This window comes from Emydura macquarii, unplaced genomic scaffold (assembly GCF_026122565.2).
Source record: "Emydura macquarii macquarii isolate MOO-44397 ecotype Brisbane River unplaced genomic scaffold, CSIRO-AGI_Emac_v2 contig_75, whole genome shotgun sequence".
Taxonomy (NCBI): Eukaryota; Metazoa; Chordata; order Testudines; family Chelidae; genus Emydura; species Emydura macquarii.
The window spans coordinates 10,373,366-10,392,472 of NW_027130212.1; the positions used below are offsets into that span (position 1 = coordinate 10,373,366).

The following is a 19,107-nucleotide window of genomic DNA, read 5'->3' on the forward strand; positions in this document are numbered from 1 at the left end:
AGTGACCATACATCTCAAAGGCCTCCTTATAGCACCACTGCCTGAGCCATCTGCTGATCATCAGAATCTTGTCACGCCTTTGTCGTCCTCCTCTAGGAGCAGGCAGGATTCCACTGAAATCACCTGAGCCTCAATTTCCTTAAGAGTCTTCCCCAGCCTGGCATAGTCTCTTTTGATAAGTTCCAGCAAGAATCAGTGGCATACCCTGGGTCTCTGGCACCCAGGGGCCAATATTGGCCAGTGGACAATGGCAGCACCCCCAGGGGAAGGAGGGGACTGCAGATCTGTTTCCAGCTCTCCCCTACTCTGCCGCCCCCGCTGTGGGGATGGTGGGTGTGACAACAGTGGTGTACCAAGGGGGCTATGCCCCCATGCACCGCCTGGGGGGAGGCGGGGAAGAGGGGAGGAGAACTGGTCAGGCCCTCCTCAGAGAAGCCACCCCCTGCTGACATCCCCAGCAGTCACACCAACCCAGCCCCTCCAGTGCGGAGAAGGAGAGACAGGGGCCAGGCAGATGGCCCTGGGCCACCTGGCGGCAGTGGCAGGTGGGGGAGCCTACCTGGCGGCTCTCTCCTTGCGCCTAGTGCAGCGGCGGAGGGGCCAGGAGGCAGAGGGGTGAGGTCAGCGCAGTCACTGGGGATGTCAGCGGGGGACAGCTCCTCCTCCAAGGGCTCAGTCAGCACCCCCCCCCAGACCAGCATCTGGGGGCATATCCCCCTCAGTATGTGACTGGTAAGACTCTAGCTATATCATTTGTACCTACATGAAGGACAATCAGTGGATTCTTCCCTGCTCCCGTTAGGATCCTCTTCAGCCTCAGGTTCACACACCATATCTTAGCACCTGGCAGACAGCACATCCTTCTGTTCTCTGGATCAGCTCTGGTTATAGGCCTATCTGTTTTTCTCAGCAGGGAGTCCTCAGTCACATAGACTTGCCTTTTCCTGGTAACGGTGCAATTCTCCAGCCTCTCCCCTGTTCCTTATGGCTTTAAGTCATCTTGTCTACTATTCGCCTTTGCAATCCTCTGCAACCGTTCCTGTATCCTCCTGGGGCTCTTATTTTGTGGTATCTCCACTGGCTCATCCATTCTTTGTATAGGATCTACAAGGGTCATTTCATGCAAAATCAACAGCTTCAGGGCGGATGTCAGTATAGTACAGCCAGGTAAAGATTATTTTAATTTGGGTAGTGACTTGCACCTATATATTAGCCACTTAATCAGTTATTTATATCTTAACTGCTTATCTTGTTCCTCCTTCCTCTGTATACTCTTATTTTTAGGATCAGCACACACTAAGCACATCTTTATTGAGGAGTTAACTTAGGTGATCAACACCTGAGTGAGCCCAGTCCAGGTGTAAGCAGCCACACTAGAGTTACTGTGTCTTCATAATGCTGCACTCATCTGTGCACGTCACTAGGACTTCTGGGGGGCATATCCCATAATTCTTAGCACTGCAGTAAGGTGAGCTATTAATTCTTTCCCAGTGTATTGTGGAAGAGCTTATCTGTCCGTCTGTGCACAAAGGAGGGAATTGTGGGACAGCATCACACAGTTACAGGGCAACCTGTGCCTTAAACCCTTCCCAATTCTTTTTGAATGCACCCCTCAGGTGACAGGCTTTGCTCTTTTCACTTCTCTCCAGGGTGAAACCCTACAGTTTATCCATTCTTAGACTGAAGCTCTAGGCTGCAGCCCCCATTTCCCAATGTTAATATGACAGGCCCAACTGCATTTGGCATCTGAAAAGGACTTTCCTCTGGGAGCCTGGCATCAGCAGCTGATTCGGGGGACTCAAAACAGTTCCTTCAAAACAAACAATGTGCATTGTTTATTTATCCAAAGGAATATATCAGAAACAACACAACAGAAGGCCAATACAAACTGTAGATAAAATCTAGGCTATCATTTCCCTTAGCGCTTGGGCAAGCCTTGCTGCCACAGCCTTAACACCCAGATTCTGCATCTCATGTCAGTCTGTCTCTCTTCTTGAGCAGCTACAGACCACCGACACCTACCCTTCCTATTATTTATTATATGTTCTATAGCAATGTCTAAGGCCTTGTCTACACTACGCAGTTTTGTCGACAAGTCAGCTTTCACCAGCAAAACAGTGGAGGTGTACACATTGAAATGTCCCGCCCACCAAAATACCTCCCCTGCTACACCGACAAAATAAACACACCTTGACAAGCGGCATAAAGCTTTTTGGTGACAGTTATAGCAATACAGCATCAATGTAGACACCGTGCTTGGTTATGTTGCCTTAACTGGCCTCAAGGAGGTATCCCACAATTCCCATTATGACTGATCTGGTCTGCTGCCCTACAGATACATGGGTACGCGCCCCTCGTCAGTTTAAAGGATCAGGAATTTTTGAAATTCCTCTTCCTGGGCATGACAATGAAATAGTTCACATAGCATCTTCCCAGCTGATCACGCTGGCTGTACATACCAGACAATCTCCACATGGAGCACACCAGAGCTATTGGATCTGCTCAGTATATGGTAAGAGGAGGATATGCAGTTGCATCTTCGCATCAGTCACAGGAATTTTGATACCTACAGGCTGATGGCAAGTGGCATGCGAGGAACATTTAGCAGTGTCGTGACAAAAATCAAGCTGAGACAGGCGTACCAGAAGGCAAGGGAGCCAACCGTCTCTCTTATGCAATGCCGAAGACATGTCACTTCCATAAGGAGCTGCATGCCATCCTTGGCGGTGACCCCATCTCCAGCCCATGGATAGTTTTGGGGGACTGGAGGCAGAGGCCAGTGGACTCAACACAGACGAGGAAGTAGTGCACAAGAAAGAGCTGGAGGATAATGTGGAGCACACGGCAGGATCGCCCAGTGGCGCAGTGTGTCAGGACCACTTTTCCACTCCAAAAGGGTCTAAGAGTCACAACACTCCAGCTGTGGTGCGCAGGATGCAGGAGATGGAAGCTCCATTAAGTGCTCCTTTTACTTTGATACTGCATGGTGAGAGGAGATTGAGCTCTTATGTACTTTGTTATATGGTATAGCAGGGAAAAGGACCTGAATTAAGAACAGAGCTTGTCCATCTGTGCAGCAGGCCACGGCAGAAAAGTTTGTTAATGTACACGGAAATGTCCCAAGAATCCTTCATAGAGATCTCTAGGAAACTTTCCTGTAGGTATTCTCAAATCCTCTACCAAAGGTTCCTTGGGAGAGCTGCCTTGTTCCTCCCCAGCTACCGCACCTCCTGGTGATTATTTCTGCAGGGACCAGAACAGCACACCGACAAGCAACATATATAGCCAGTCTGAAAGCCACACACATGCAGGACATGCACCCTTGCATCCTGGGTTACCTTTAGGCTTTTTTGGTTTTGATTGCCCTAGGCTGTGGAAAAGGGTAGCAATATTCAGAAAAGGCTCCCTAGCTACTTATAGTAACCCACTTCACAAACAACCCTTTGTTTCTTTTTACCCATTCCCCCTACCCATGAACTTACCATATTTGGGACTTGCACTGACCTCTCTGCTGGCCAAGATACAGCGAGAAATAGGTGTGTCTAACTTTTGTGAGCCACAGCTGTGAGTGCACTCACAATACGGTCTCCATTCATTGTTTTATTTTGCCTTCTGCAGACGTGCCCTTGAAGGCCCACTCCTCCACAACGGCTGAATGTCTCCATTAGATAAGGCACAGGCCCAGTAGGAATAAGGAGGATATGTTTCACGAAGTGCTGCGGTCAACAGATGCAGCAAAACAAGAACATGGAGAGAGACAATCAATGAGACTCAGGCTGGATAGCCAGGAAAGGACACAGGCAGGAGTGGATGATAAAACTCCAGGAGGGCCAAACAAAGATGTTCAAGTCCTTCACTAATGGTCAACTTGTGCACATGCGTTCCAGACTGCCCCTCCAGAACTCTGGCCCATGTCATCTCCGAACTCCCCCACCATATTCCCTTCATGTTCCCAGTCCCTCTCAGTGCCCCATGCACTTCATGCCTAGGGACAGGTTTCCCGATGAAAGCTGGAGTTACACCCAACTACAAGTGACCTAAATGAGAGGCTGTTCTTCTTTGTTATGTCCCTTGGTTGCCCAAAAGTTTGTGTTTAATCCTATTATTAAACTTGAGTCTTTGAAATTAAATGAGTCTTTATTTGTGAAACAGCATTGAGTGATGTACATATCTAACATTGAAATAGTGTCAATATGTAGGAATATTTGCTCCTTGCAATTCATGCTCAATAAGCAAGCACTACAGGTTTATTTCAAGGTGGCAAGTAAACAATGTCTGGCCCAAAGCATCACAAAGACATTACTGGAAATCATTGTCAAAATGCCCCTTAAAAGCCTCCCTGATTCAAATAGTCTCCCGTCGTGCCCCTCTAATTGCCCTTTTATCTGGCTGCTCAAAATCAGCACCCAGCCAATCAGCCTCAGCGGTCCACCCCTGGAAAAACTTTTTCCCTCTTCGATTCACAAATATTATGGAGAGAGCAGCAGGCCACAATGACAATGGGAACATTTTCCTCGTTGAAGTCTAACTGGCAAAAAGACAGTGCCCAAGCACTCTTAATTGCCCAAAGGCACATTCAACAGTCATTCGGTACCTGATGAGCCTGTTGAAGCACTCCGTGCAGATGTCCAGGCTCCTGGTTTAAGGCTTCATGAGCAAGGGAGCAAGGGGTAGGCAGGGTCCCCCAGAACCATTATGTGCATATCCACATCCCCATTGAAATCTTTGGTCTGGAAAGAAAGTCCCAGCATGCAGCTTTCTATAAAGTCCAGTGTTACAAAAGATGCATGCAACATTCACCTTCCCTGACCATCCCACATGGATGTCAGTGAAACGGCCCAGTGATCCACCAGCACCCGCAAGACCATGGAGAAGTAGCCCTTTCAGTTGATGAATTCCATTGCAAGACAGTCGGGGGCCAAAATGTGTGGGTGTGTTTGTGTTTCATAGAATCATAGAATATTAGAGTTGGAAGGGACCTCAGGAGGTCATCTAGTCCAACCCCCTGCTCAAAGCAGGACTAACCTCTGCTATATCATCCCAACCAGGGCTTTGTCAAGCCGCAGCTTAAAAACCTCTAAGGATGGAGATTCCACCACCTCCCTAGGTAACCCATTCCAGTGCTTCACCACCCTCCTAGTAAAAAACTTTTTCCTAATGTCCAACCTAGACCTCCCCCCTGCAACTTGAGACCGTTGCTCCTTGTTCTGTCATCTGCCACCACCGAGAACAGCCTAGCCCCATCCTCCCTAGAACCCCCTTTCAGGTAGTTAAAGGCCACTATCAAATCCCCCTCACTCTTCTCTTTTGCAGACTAAACAAGCCCAGTTCCCTCAGCCTCTCCTCATAAGTCCTGTGCTCCAGCCCCCTAATCATTTTTGTTGCCCTCCGCTGGACTCTCTCCAACTTGTCCACATCCTTTTTGTATTGGGGGGCCCAAAACAATATTCTAAATGCGGCCTCACCAATGCCGAATAGAGGGGAATAATCACTTCCCGTGACCTGCTAGCAATGCCCCTCCTAATGCAGCCCAATATGCCATTGGCCTTCTTGCCAACCAGGGCACACTGCTGACTCATATCCAGCTTTTTATCCACCGTTACCCCCAGGTCCTTTTCTGCAGAGCTGCTGCCCAGCTCGTCGGTCCCCAGTCTATAGCTGTGCATGGGATTCTTTCTTCCTAAGTGGAGGACTCTGCACTTTTCTTTGTTGAACCTCATTAGATTTCTTTTGGCCCAATCCTCCAGTTTGTTTAGGTCACTCTGTATCCTATCCCTACCTTGCAGGGTATCTACCACTCCCCCCAGCTTAGTGTCTATCATCCCACCGCAGTTAGGGAATCCCATTGCCTCAAAGCCATCAATTATTTCCTGCACATTACTAAGTCACAGTTCTTCATAGAAGGAAGTGATTAATGGCTGTGCACACTTGCATCATGGCAACACCCAAGGTGGTCTTTCAAGTCATTCACTCAGAGGGGTTTTACCTCCTGCCATTGTTTCTCTTCCTAACAGTCCCTTTTGATTCAACTCCATGGAGTGAGAAAGATCAAGCAGGTAAACTGAGGTACACACAATATTCATAAAAGATACATAGCTCATTCTCCACAGGAGGCACTGAAGAACGATCAATACTCAAGTCGTTTAGCCTGCAATATCAAGGAAAAGTGGAGGTTACCAGCCTTTAGCCCACACCCAATGATGGGCCTGCTAGCTCAGGTTGAAAGCACAAAACACATGTAAATGGCTTGTGTGTTGATAAGAGCTAGGTGAGGGACAACATCCGACTAAGAACCCAAGATAACTCTAATGAAGATGTACCTTAACGAATCTCTGAAGAAGTATCTAGAGTTAAAGATACTCACATGAGAGACAGCAGTGTACAAAAAAATGAAACACTTCAGATACACACATACTCTGCATTATGTAATACAAGTATTATCTGAAACAAAAAGGTAACAGGCCTTTGGGGAAGGCTTAGACAACCTACTTCTTTAGCTGTACACACATAAGGAATGGGAACAGCTGTTGGAAAAGTCACTGTAGAATCCACTAAGGAATAAAACCAGTAAGGTTTGATTCAAGTTATTCTAAAAACCTCTACAGAACTAAGAAATGTCATTTCTGTTGGGTTTCAAGATATCTTATAGCAGAAAAATATATATATATATATATATCCCTATTAAACTCTGTGGGATGGCTCACAAGCCCTGTAAAGAAGGCCATGATTTTCTATTTGATCCTATAATATTTTTCTTTCAGGAATACTTCTCATTTGCATTGTCTGACTGTTACTAGCATTGTTATTTTAAATCCTAAATGTGTGGCTCTCTTGTGAATGTTCATTTGGACCCTTTAAAATCCTAATTAATCTAATATCCCTGCTGTTTGATGCTAGTAGGCCATAAACTTACTTCTCAACCACTTAGATGGTACACTTTTGGCTCAGTCAAAGTCACGTGAGTTTTTTAAAATTGATAAAGCAAGTGTTAACTATTTCACTGCACAGCATCGTTTCGTGACAGCAGACTGGTGCCAGTTTGAGTGATAAAAGCTGTATAACACTTACCTGAGCATGCTGAGAACATCCACAAACTCCTCCCCACCACCAACTGATTTAAACAATTAATGCCATCAGTGCTGCACTATGCCTCATAGGCTTACTAGCTCTAGCCCACAAGAGCATTCCGAAGATTGTGATATGGTATCATACATGCCACAGACCAGTCAGTGAGTGAGTGAGCGAGCTATATACACTATGGAGATATTTCCATCAGCGTTTAGTTTTGCACTGTTTGCTTATTTTATATTCCTTGTAAAGATTGTGTTGCATAATCAGTATTTTCCACTATAAGTTAATATCATGCTCCCTTAAGATAAAAATAGCAAAACATGGCACATGTGCACAGTTATATCCAATTCAATTTTTTCCCCCATCAGCTGTTATTCCAACCCTCCCTTTCACTTTTTCCATCACCTTTCCCACCCTAGTTTCCTTTTCTATACAGCTTTATTCCCTCCAAGTAGGTCCTATTTTTCACCTGAGTTCCCAAATTCTCCCTATTCAAATAGCACTAGCATCTTCCCCCTTCAACTGCAATATTCAATTTTCTACTTACCTTCAGCATTTCAGTCTGCAACACTCGGTAAATACCTGCCCCAGAATCTTGTCACCAAAATATCCAACCAAGGAAGCTAAATTCCTAACAGAAGCATCCACTAACACAGCAGCTATTTGAATAAAAAGGGATGTGCCTTCATTGTTTCAACAGTAGTTGTATATCAGTTCTCTCTTCTTGCGAGCCACACACATGGAACTGAAAACTATAAACCACAATTAATACTTTGCTGGTCCATCCAACTACAGAGACTGCTGAATTGGTTTTCTGCAATCCTCCAAGCAAGGAAAACAAACACAAAAAAAAACACACACCAACAATTCAGGAAAATAGGATCATCACTATTCTCTCCCCCATCCTGTCTTATAATTTCGGCTTCGATTCCACTACATGTCACCTCAACCACATTTAGGGCCAAGCCAGCTGTTAACATTTATCTTGATTAATGCTGAAAGGAGAAGAGTATTTTGACCAGCAGCACAAATTACAGACTGAAAGACTAGGAATTCATCCCTAAACAGCTTCACTCTGTAAACTGAGCTACTGGAAAACATGTGCTTAGGAGTACATAGTTAATACATTGTGGCAGCTGCAGGAGCTGGTGAAATACAGAAAGTGCATATCGAGAATAGCAAAGGAAATTCTAACAGGCAACACTTTCTGACACGAGTTTTGTAATATCGTAAAATGCTACTGTACAATTAATGGCGCCACCTGAGCCACTTACATTCTAAAGAGGTAAAAGACTGAAAATACATACTAAATTATACACATCTTTAGCTTACATAAACAAGTGTTAACAAAGTGTTTGAGACAAAGCACATAACACAGAGATATTTGGGTTGTCTGGAACATATGCAGCACATTATGCAACACTACATAAGGGGCTTCCCAAATCTTGACACTAGGGCCTCGTAAAATCCCAGGGCTAGAGTGTGGGCTACTAGGCTATTTTTTTGGGGAACTTCAAATTATTTTGTTTTATCCAATCCCTCCCAGTAGTTACCTATGTTAACAACAAGGCAGCTAGTAGCCATTCTTTATTAACATAGCTAACTGCTAGGAAGAACGCTCTTCTGATAAGCTTCCCATCTGGATTCCCTCCCCACCTTACAGCAGCAGAGGAAACAGAGAAGAGGGGAATTATCCAACTCTGAAGCTGATCAGGACCCTGTTCCTTCCCAGCACCTAGTAGCCTGCACTGTGCCCTTGGGAATTTAACTAGGTCCCAGTGTGAAGATTTGGAAAGCCCCTTTCTAGAGAGTGTTGAACAGGCTGTGTATCTTCCAGATCAAGGGAGTTTTTTTCTTGCACAAATATTTTGCTAATGCTTATCTGGGTGTCTAAGTCTTCAGTTTTCTCTTCATTCACACAAAATGTTCTGAGGTTTTGTTTTTATACCAATGCGATAAACAAGGGAATTACCTCATTGTTAAATCGTAAGTGGAAACAAGGTACTTGCAGTTAAGAGACATCAGCACTAAGACACACATACACACAAAACCATTGACCTTACCTAATTCATCTGACAGTGAAACTAAAGTGCCTTCTGTCCCCCATATTTTTACATCAGGACAGCTAAATGTCACACTTTTGTCAGTGAGGACAGCCTTAACTAGACCTGCTAAACTGTGCGAAAACTGCCAACTAATTTTCTCTCAAGTTAGTTAACCCAAGCTAAAAGCACCCTTTTTTCCTAGTGAGGACAGAGCCTAAAAGAATCAAGACATTTTTCTAAGTAGTAAAGGGTACCTGAGGTAAACAGGTGGTGTCAGAAGACTACTCTTGGCAAGACTTTGAGAAGAAGCTATTCCCTAACTAGTTGGATTTGCAGCATCATTAATATTGACTTATCAGTACCGGATGACTAGAGGATAGCTAATAACACGCCAATTTTTTAAAAAGGCTCCAGATGCAATCCTGGCAATTACAGGCAGGTAAGCCTAACTTCAGTACCAGGCAAATTGATTGGAGATATATTAAAAATCAGAATTATCAGACATAGGTTAATCATATTTGTTAGGTGAAGAGTCAACATGGTTTTTGTAAAGGGAAATCACACCTCACCAATCTACTAGAATTCTTTTGAGAGGGTCAACAAGCATGTGGACAAGGATCATCCCAGTGACTATAGTGTACTTAGATTTCCAGAAAGCCTTTGACTAGGTCCCTCACCAAAGGCTCTTGAGCAAAGTAAGTAGTCATGGGATAAGAGGGAAGGTCTTCTCCCAGATCAGTAACTAGGTAAGACAGGAAACAAAGGGTAGGAATAAATGGTCAGTTTTCAGAATGGAAAGAGAAATAGTGGTGTCCCTCAGAGGTCTGTACTGGCACCAGTACTCTTCAACATAGTCATAAATTGTCTGGAAAAACAAGTAAACAATGAGGTGACAAAATTTGCAGATGATACAAAACTACTCAAGATGGTTAAGTCCAAAGCAGACTGCAAGGAGTTGCAAAAGGATCTCACAAAATGAGTGACTGGGCAACAACATGGCAGATGAAATTCAATGTTGATCAGTGCAAAGCAATGCACATTGGAAAACATAATCCCAACTATACATATAAAATTATAAGTCAGCTGTTACCACACAAGAAAGAGATCTTGGAGTCATTGTGGATTGTTCTCTGAAAACATCCATTCAATGAGCAGTGGCAGCCAAAACAGCTAACAGAATGTTGGACATCATTAGGAAAGGGATAGATAATAGGATAGAAAATATCGTATTGCCTTTTTATAAATCCATGTATGCCAACATTTTGAATACTGCATATGGATTTGGCCACCCCATCTCAAAAAAGATATTGGAATTGGAAAACATACAGAAAAGAGCAACAAAAATGATTACGGATATGGAACAGCTTCCATATGAGGAGAGATTAATAAGACTGGGACTTTTCAGCTTGGAAAAAGAGACATGATAAAGGTCTGTAAAATCATGACTGGTGTGGAGAAAGTAAATAAGGAAGTGTTATTTACTCCTTTTCATACCACTAAAACTAGGGATCACCAAATGAAATTAATAGGCAACAGGTTTAAAATTAACAAAAGTAGTATTTCTTCACCCAATGCACAATCAACCTCGAACTCCTTGCCAAAGGATGTTGTGAATGCCAATACTATAGCTGGGTTCAAAAAAGAACTAGGTAAGTTCATGGAGAATAGGTCCATCAATGGCTATTAGCCAGGATAGGCAGGGATTGCTGTTTGCCAGAGGCTGGGAATGGCTGACAGGATGGATCACTTTATGATTACCTGTTCTATTCATTCCCTCTGAAGCACCTGGCATTGGCCACTGTTGGAAGACAGGACACTGGGCTAGATGGACCATTGGTCTGACCCACTATGGTCATTCTTATGTTCTTATCAATGTGAAGTCTTTCTGGCAGGGAGATGTAACAAATAGCTTTGAAAGAAAATGGGAGACTTAACCCAAGCAGCTACTGAACCCACTGAATTAAAGCTAGTTTATTTTCCATGTGTTTCTTAATAATACCTTTTCAAGCATCTAAGCACTATACTTGCCAGGTGATGGTATAACAAAGGGTTTGAGAGGGGAGGTTTCCATAAAGTCTATGGATTAATTAAACCAAAGCTTGGGGGTGGGGGAGACTGTCAACTGATTTAGATTAAAACCAATTTTTTTAATAGATTTGTTTTCTTTTCAGTCTGTTACCAACTATTGCAATTTAAAGCACGAGTTTGACAACATTTTATTCCTCCCCCCTTAGAGTCCCAGCTGCTACAATCAGGAGATTGCATGACAATCTCTGCTTTCTTCTTAAACACTCTTGTTTTAAGCCATATTCATGATTTTTTAACACATGGAGTTGCCAAACTGTATTTGATCTTTTATTTTAATTTTCACTCCCAGTCACTCTTTGCTGTTCAGCAAGTTTCTGGTCAATTCCACTTCACAGTTCTCAATCTAACACAATGCTGCAAGGTTTTAGTTACAAACATTTAAAGAGCATTTGTATTTAACTGTCAATTTTTTCTCAGTATCTCTTTAACACTCTAACAGTTGAGGATTTGAATTTACTCCAAGAAACGCTTACATTTTTTCAGCTGGCTGAGGCATTTTGAGTAGTTATTTGAATCTTCCATCAAGCAGCTAGATGGGGTCATAAGAAATACTTGTTGGATTCATTTATGTTGAAGACCAGATCTAACAATTGTATCAATTCTGAGTGAGTACAGGCAGCCAAGTTCAGGAAACATTCCCTAGAAACCAAATCTCCCCAAGAATTCTTTTTCAGCATGGTCCATTGGTTAGGACACCGGATTGAAGCTCAGGAGACCTGGGTTCTATTCCTTCTGGATTTTTTAATGGAAGCTGATTTTAGCTAATAGCTGCAGAATTCCTCCCAAGACCTGAATTATTTGTTCAAATAAAAATGGTGTAAGATACCCATACTGTGATTTTTGAAGAGCAAAGATTTAAGAAGTCAGATTTAATAACAAGGAAATAAACATTGTTAAATCTGTACTAAACTGATCAATTTCATTCCTATTGCTATGGAAAATACTTCTAAGATACAAGAGTGAAACTCATCAGTTACTGTCAGTTTCACTATGTTACAGAGGGAAAGTCACTGGGCAGCAATTCAACCCTAACCCTCCATTCACAAAGAAGGAATAAACATGTGTAAGTGAAATTTTTCCAATCTCCTCCTTTTCCTTCCTCCTCCTCAGCAGTAGTATTTCATGCCTCTGCAATTCATAGCTTTCTGGAACAGCACAGTGAATTACAATAATTTAGACCGTTTCAATCCAAGTGCTAAGACAGCAACAAGTAAATCAAATAAGGTTCTTTTGTTTCCCCATGTTATAAAAGAAAGTTATGATCCACAGCAGGGACAGAAGAAAGAACTGAAAGCTATAGTGCCAGAAGGATCTTATCTGCACAGAACTTCCCCCTCCATCAATAGTCAGAAAAGGAGTTGGGCTTTTTTCTCAAGCCCTTATTCGGTTTCACCCATTTGTACCACTTTAACACCACTTCTCTTATGCATGTTCCAGGGCATGTAAAGACAAAAACCATAAATGAAAAACAAAACAAAAACAAATGCAGATATTAAAGTATGATGGCCTTACAGCTCTGCTGCTAAGTTAGACAAATAGTAATCTTTAGAGTAACTCCCATCTCCTCCTGCTATGATCCTCTAACACATAATCCAAAAGTTTAGCTGACAAGGAATAAGATATGATCTATTTTATACATACTTGGCTATTTTGTAGGCGAATTTATTTCTACTTCTAGATAACTTTCTGTCTTATTTTGCTTCATCCTTATATATTTCTCATTGGTGTTGGGCACACCTTGCTTTAAACCTGCAGGGAACACACATTTCCACAGTAATTTTGTAGCAAGTGACCATTCATTTGACCAGACCATAACAACATACCAGATGCACACAGGGCTCACTTGGAGGCCTATGTTTCATGAACAAACCAGGTACATGGACTCTGAAGTTTACTTAGTAATCTGAAATTGACACACACTGGCAAATTCCTGTGTTTGGAGACTATGGCTATAGTGCTAGGACAAAAGCAGACATATCATTGCCCACATTATAGCCAATAAAACAGCAGATGCAGTCAGATTTCTAGCACTGTTAAAAAAAGTCAGGACAAAGAATCACACATGCCAATCAGTGCCTTCTAAGTAGTATTGCTACTTCACACTCTGCTCTTGGAATTAGAAATTTATTTCATGATATGCATGGTACATATTTACCTAAACCTAAATTTTTGGTTATTAAGCTCAAGACTGGCTTAAAAGGCTGTTTTCCTTGTGTAGTATGTATTCTTTAACTCACTAAGATTTCAAGGCAAAAGCAGTTAAACTAATGAAGAGGCCATCCCGGACGCCGTAAGCAGGAGGTTGACTGATGAACAGTCCGAGTGATGCAATTTGTGTATTTTGCATAGTGTAGGTACATACATTGCCACAATCTGCTGCAAGTCCCTCTATAGCCATTCAAGGTCATACAGTGACCCTTTCGTTCAATTAGAGAAACGGATTAAACCAGAAGCAGGTTGGCAAACACCCATCTACTCATAATAGCACAAGGCCTGTATGAAAATGGGGGGCGGAAAGGGGGGGGGGGGGCAGAGAAGAATTTAGCAGGAGCAATGCCTTGAAATACAAGTCAACTTTACAAGCAGCTTATAGAACAGGACCAGAATCCTGCACTTACTGCAGTGAGTGACACTCAAGGCAGGTCTGAGAGCAGGACTCAAAGTGCCTGCAGCAGCCCATAGCTGCCTCTAGTTATTCCTTGTGTGCTCACCTCATCCCCTGATGTAAACAATAAGTGTCTTTATCAGTATCACCCACCAACTCGGTAGATCAGCCGACCCCAAACTGCAGGTTGTGACCCCAAAGTGGGTCACCACCCCATTTGAATGGGGTTGCCAGGGCCAGTATTAGAACTGCTAGGGGCTGGTGCAGAAGCTGACGCCTGAGTCCCACTGCCCGGGGGCGGCTCAGGCTACCCCACCCAAGGTCATGTAATAACTTTTGTGGTCAGAAAGGGGACAGGGCACAATGAAGTTTGAAAACCGCTTTTTTTCCCCCTTTATGTCTGAAAACACGTACTGCTAACTCAGCCCCCGCTTCTCCCAGCACCCCCCTCCCCTCTCCCATTGATGGGCACACCGGCCACTGCCCCTTCGCACCGCCAGAAGCGCGGCTGGCAGCTTTTTAGGCCGTTCCGATCCGGGCCGACAACACGGGCCTGCCAAGCGGGGCGGCGCGACCACTAAGGCGGCTGGGCGGGGGGGACAGAGGGTTGAGCCCCCCAACAGACACACTCACTGCGCCCGGGGACCCAGCGCCCCACACCGGGGCACCGAGTCCTAGGCCAGACGCGACCCCTGCAGCCGCGCAGCCAGCCTGGCCCGGGACCCAGAGAGGCGGCTCGGGGCGGGCGGGAGGCGGGCAACCCCCGGCCCGTCGCGGCTGGGTAAGGGCGGGGAGGCAGGCGCCGCCCCCGGGGCCTGCCTGGCTTCCGGGGTCCCGGGGCTGCGACCTCCCTGTGTTTCCCTCCCTCCCGGCACGGACGGGGCGGGGGAGGTACCTGCGCTGCAAGTCGGGCACGAAGGGGGCCAGGCAGGGGTCCCGCGCCAGCAGCCGCGGCAGCTCCGGCACCGGCACAACCCGCGCGACAGCGGCGGCCATTTTACCCACGGCGGCAGCAGCTAGCCCGACTCGCCACGGCCCGGCCCGGCCTATATACCCCGGCGGGGGGGGGGGAGGGAGGTTGCACGGACACCCCGCCCCCACCACGGGGGGGAACCAAGCCCCGGACAGCGGCTCTCGCCCCCCCGCCCTGTGGAACCGCAAAGCTCCCTCCTCCTTCCCCCCCGTGCACGGGCGCTGTCGGGGCCACGGTGCCCTCTGCTGCAGTGGAGCGAGAAGCCCTGCAGCGGGCAAGTCACGCACCGGCCGGTAGTTGCCCTCTAAACCGGCTGATGGCCTGAAGCCTGACTAGCCGTACCCCGCCAGGCACGGGCGATGGAGGGGTTGGGGTGTGTAACACCCCACCGCTGCGTGCTGCAGGTAGCCGGGGAATGAACGGCTACACTTCTAACCCCGCTGCAAGTCTGGCTGGTGGGAAAGGAGACACCCAGTGCTTTCAGCTCTAATCAGCAATACACAGTAAAAGACTTACTGGCCTTTAGTCCTAAAAGATGTGTGGAGGTGGAGTGCTCCCCTTCCCCTCCAGGAAACACCCCCCCCCAATAGCTGGGTCATGCAGGGGTCAAACATTTTTGCATGTGAGTAACGTTGCTTGTACAAGTGAGTGAGTGCAGGATTGGGGCCTTCCTTCGTACTTGTAGAATTACATATTGCCGTGACTGTCCTCATCCCACCACAATAAATGGAGCATCGCATACTGTGAAACATAGTTTCTCAACCCTGTGGTATGTGTACCCTTTGGTGTATGTGAGACACAGGCAGGGGGTATGCGGCAAAAAACCCAGTGAAAGGAGGAGGGAAGTAGATCACAGCTGCCCCAGTCCTGGGACGCTGGGGGGCAACCAGTGACCTTTTGGGAAGCTGGGCGGCAGCCGCCTGCATCCAGCCCAGTCCCAGCTCCCAGGTGTGAGCCCAGCAGCAGCCTCCTGCACCTTGCGAGCTTCTGAGCTGAGACAGAGCCTACCGCGCCCTGGCTTGAAGATGGGCAGCAGCTGCCTGCTGCCTGCCCACATCCTTGGGTCCCAGCCTGCCCGGAAGCCTCCTCTGCCGCAGCTCGGATTGGGTGGCAGTCGCTCACCTCCCAGGCTGGCAGCCAGATGGTAGCTGCCTGCAACTTGCCCAGGCAGCAGCTCCCCTCCCTGGCTCAAAGCCCCGTGCCCAGAAAGCCAGGTGGAGAGTCCAGTGGCTTGGCCAGTCCTGGAGCTGGGCTCTACCCACAGGTTTACTTGTCAATTTCACTGCTCTAGCTGAGCAATGAAATTGACAACTATGACAGCCCCACATTTTACCAGTATACACATTTTAAGAGGGGCCTACACAGTGTGTTTTGCCCCAGGCCTGCAACCCCCTAGGGATAGCTATGGGGAGTTCTGCTATCCACTCGGGTGGGCCACTAGTGCCTGCTCATACCTCACAAGTTCCCACTTGTGTGAGGAGAACACCACCTGACCCCGCCATCAGGCCATAGTGATTGGCTGGCATTGACCTTTGCTCCTATATGGAGGAAGGGAAGGAGGAAGGAGGGGAGAAACAGCAGGGGGGGTTGTGATCTGCTACAGCCACACAGGGCTGTAGAACTCAGAACTCTCTTGCTTTAGGAGAAATACAGTCGTCCAGCAGTAAAGGGGGAAAAGATTGTATTTCTCACAGTGGAAAATTGAGTGTTGGGGACTCGCTACTTAAAAGGTTGAGAAACACTGCTGTGAACAACAAAAAACATCCAAGCAGTAAACTGAAAAGGAGAACATACAGTGTATCGGTTGTTTGCGGAGAGAGAGACAAACAAGTCATGGATGGCAAGCTGCATTTATGTCAGTGACGGACATGTGTAACAGTTCAGTTCCTCAGCAGGACTTAATGCAAGTTATGTGGAATAAATGCATATAAATCATTTTGCTCTTCTCCAGTTGGTTCCATTTCTGAGTTTTCATCAATATTCTTTAAACTGCTCATGTGCAAATGATAGAGGAAAGTCTGTGTTTTGTTTTGTTTGTTTGTTTGTACTATAAATGACTCCACCGCAGGGCATCACTGTAAGTGCTGTGGTCCACCTGTTCCTTAAATGTATGGTAGTGTGCTGGGCATACCAGATGCTCAGAGACAAGTGCAATAGGCACCTAGAGAACAAGGCCTTTCAGTCTCTAGACCTTTCACTGGGTCACTCTACACTCACAGCATCTGATGAATAACAAAAGGTTATTTACTGCCAGAAATAAACACTGCAGTTACGCTAAGCATACAAACAAAAGATGATAAACACAACCTGTCCCCATCCAAACCCCAAGGCAATGTAATATATATAGGTGTATGGAGATAGAGTTTGGCCGGCTAAATGCCAGGGATGTTCACCCCAGGCCATCCCTATTCTAGAGTCAGTCATGTGCTAGCCTGCAGATCGCTTTGGCCAGAGCAACTGTAGTCTTGTTCAGGCCCATCCACACAGTAACCTTGTTTTCAGGTCACTCCTGAATAGTCACCTGGTCCCAATAACTTGCTTTCCAGCCATCTCTCAGCCCTTCAGTCCCAATGGGTAAGTAAGCCTGTGGGTAGAGCCAGGCTCCAGGACTGGGCAAGCGCTGGGCTCTCAGCCTGGCTTTCTGGGCACCAGGCTTTCAGCCAGGGAGGGGAGCTGCAACCTGGGCAAGTTGCAGGTGGCTGCCACCTGGCTGCCAGCCCGGGAGGTGGGCAACAGCCACCTTCTCCGAGCTGGGGTGGAGGAGGCTTCTGCATAGGTTGGGACCCGGGGATGTGGGCAGGCGGCAGGCAGCTGCTGCTCATCTTCAAGCCAGAACGCGGGAGGCTGTCTCTCAGCTTAGAGCCGGGGCACTGGTGGCAGCCACCCAACTGCGACCCCATCTTACAAAGCACAGGAGGCTGCTGCCAGGCTCCCACCTGGCTTCCCCAGAAGTCAGCGGCTGTCGCTTGCCTCCCTTCACTGGGTTTTTTGCCACGTACCTCCTGCCCGTGTCTCGCGTACCCCTGGGGGTACGCGTACCACAGGTTGAGAAACTATGCTATAGAAAATTACAGCACTCTGTGTACAGAATGATTACTGTGAGGATTTACAAGTAAATTAGTTAACTGGATTAGGAGTTAAAATTAATTTTAAAATGGGCTTTTTAAGAAATGTAGCACCTTCTGTCAGACTATTTTTAAGACAAGCTCAACTCTGCTTCTTTCCTGTTTCCATTAGGGAAAAGACATCTATTGTGTCTCTAAAAATCAGTTTACTACTAATCTGAGATCACAAAGAGTAAAATGCCTTCATCTTAATTGTATGGTTATTGCATAGCTACTACAGAATGGAGTTAAAGTTCTTTGTGTACCTTACCTGTGCATTTCCGTTCCTTAATATGTTTGGATTTCTTTTAAATTTAACCTTAAACCTTATTTTCCTGTGTTCATAATACTAGTTTCCTGATATAATTACAACAGACGTGCAATTTATTTTTTTTTTTTTTTTTTTTTGCCTTCAAACTACTAATATCTACTCATCCTTAACTCCAGTTTAACATTGTTTTATCTGAAACTACTCAGAGGACTTCACTCCCAGGGCTTTCAAACTAGCACTAAGTAGAATTGTTATTTGCATTTATCTAGCAAGACAAAAATATCATATTACAACAGCATGACAGTGCATGCTCATGGTTACTTTCTCATAACTTGATATTACATCATTTGTGATGCTGTCCTTACTTCGTGTCATAGAGTCCCAAGTAAATGTGAGTCTTTCATTGTCCTTTACAACAACAATCATGAAAATTTGTGTCACATACATTTCAAAATATGAGACTCGTCTAAAGAATGTGTCTAGCACAATAACATCTATTCTAAAAAATATCTAATATAATGGTAGGAGTGGCACTAAAAAGTTACCGTCATCAGAAACATTTAGTTTTATGTAAGCATTTGAAAAACACTTCATAATTCTAAGAGATGCATTAAGCCTCGTGGAAAATTATAAAATATTTTAACACCATGAATACTCCAGACATTTTTATGCTTGGAAGTTGTACTAGTTTTTCTCCACAAAGAAAGTTCACACGGTAAGAACTGTAACAACTCTAGATCACCATTTGCCTGGCCTCTCTATCTTTCAACGAAGAGGACCACTATCCTGGTCTTCAAACCAAGCTGGCAACTACTGCTATCCTCACCCATTTCCTCTATGCTTGCATCACCTGTAGCCTAATTCAATCAGAAATGTGATTCAGGAAATCATCACCTCTATCTTAAAGTATAAACCAAATAGAGCCACTATTTTGCTCTTTCCAAAATGGT

The 19,107-nt window shown here is 45.4% G+C and overlaps 1 protein-coding gene across 4 annotated transcripts in view; it reads right to left on the minus strand.

Moving 5' to 3' along the window:
* The window catches only part of GBE1 (1,4-alpha-glucan branching enzyme 1), a 255,905-nt gene extending 241,071 nt beyond the window's left edge, over positions 1 to 14,834 (minus strand). The window contains exons 1-2 of one of the 4 annotated variants that reach the window (XM_067543363.1): positions 14,705 to 14,811; positions 12,846 to 12,953 (exon numbers count right to left, since the gene is read on the minus strand). Coding sequence is in view for 1 of the 4 variants with exons in the window: in XM_067543356.1 (XP_067399457.1) it covers positions 14,705 to 14,805 (101 nt within the window). In the remaining 3 variants the exon portion in view is untranslated. Of the gene's footprint in view, positions 1 to 12,845; positions 12,954 to 13,566; positions 13,673 to 14,303; positions 14,433 to 14,704 lie in introns of those variants that run through there. The other 3 variants (XM_067543370.1, XM_067543377.1, XM_067543356.1) reach the window with 3 other exon arrangements.
* Positions 14,835 to 19,107: the final 4,273 nt, after the last annotated feature.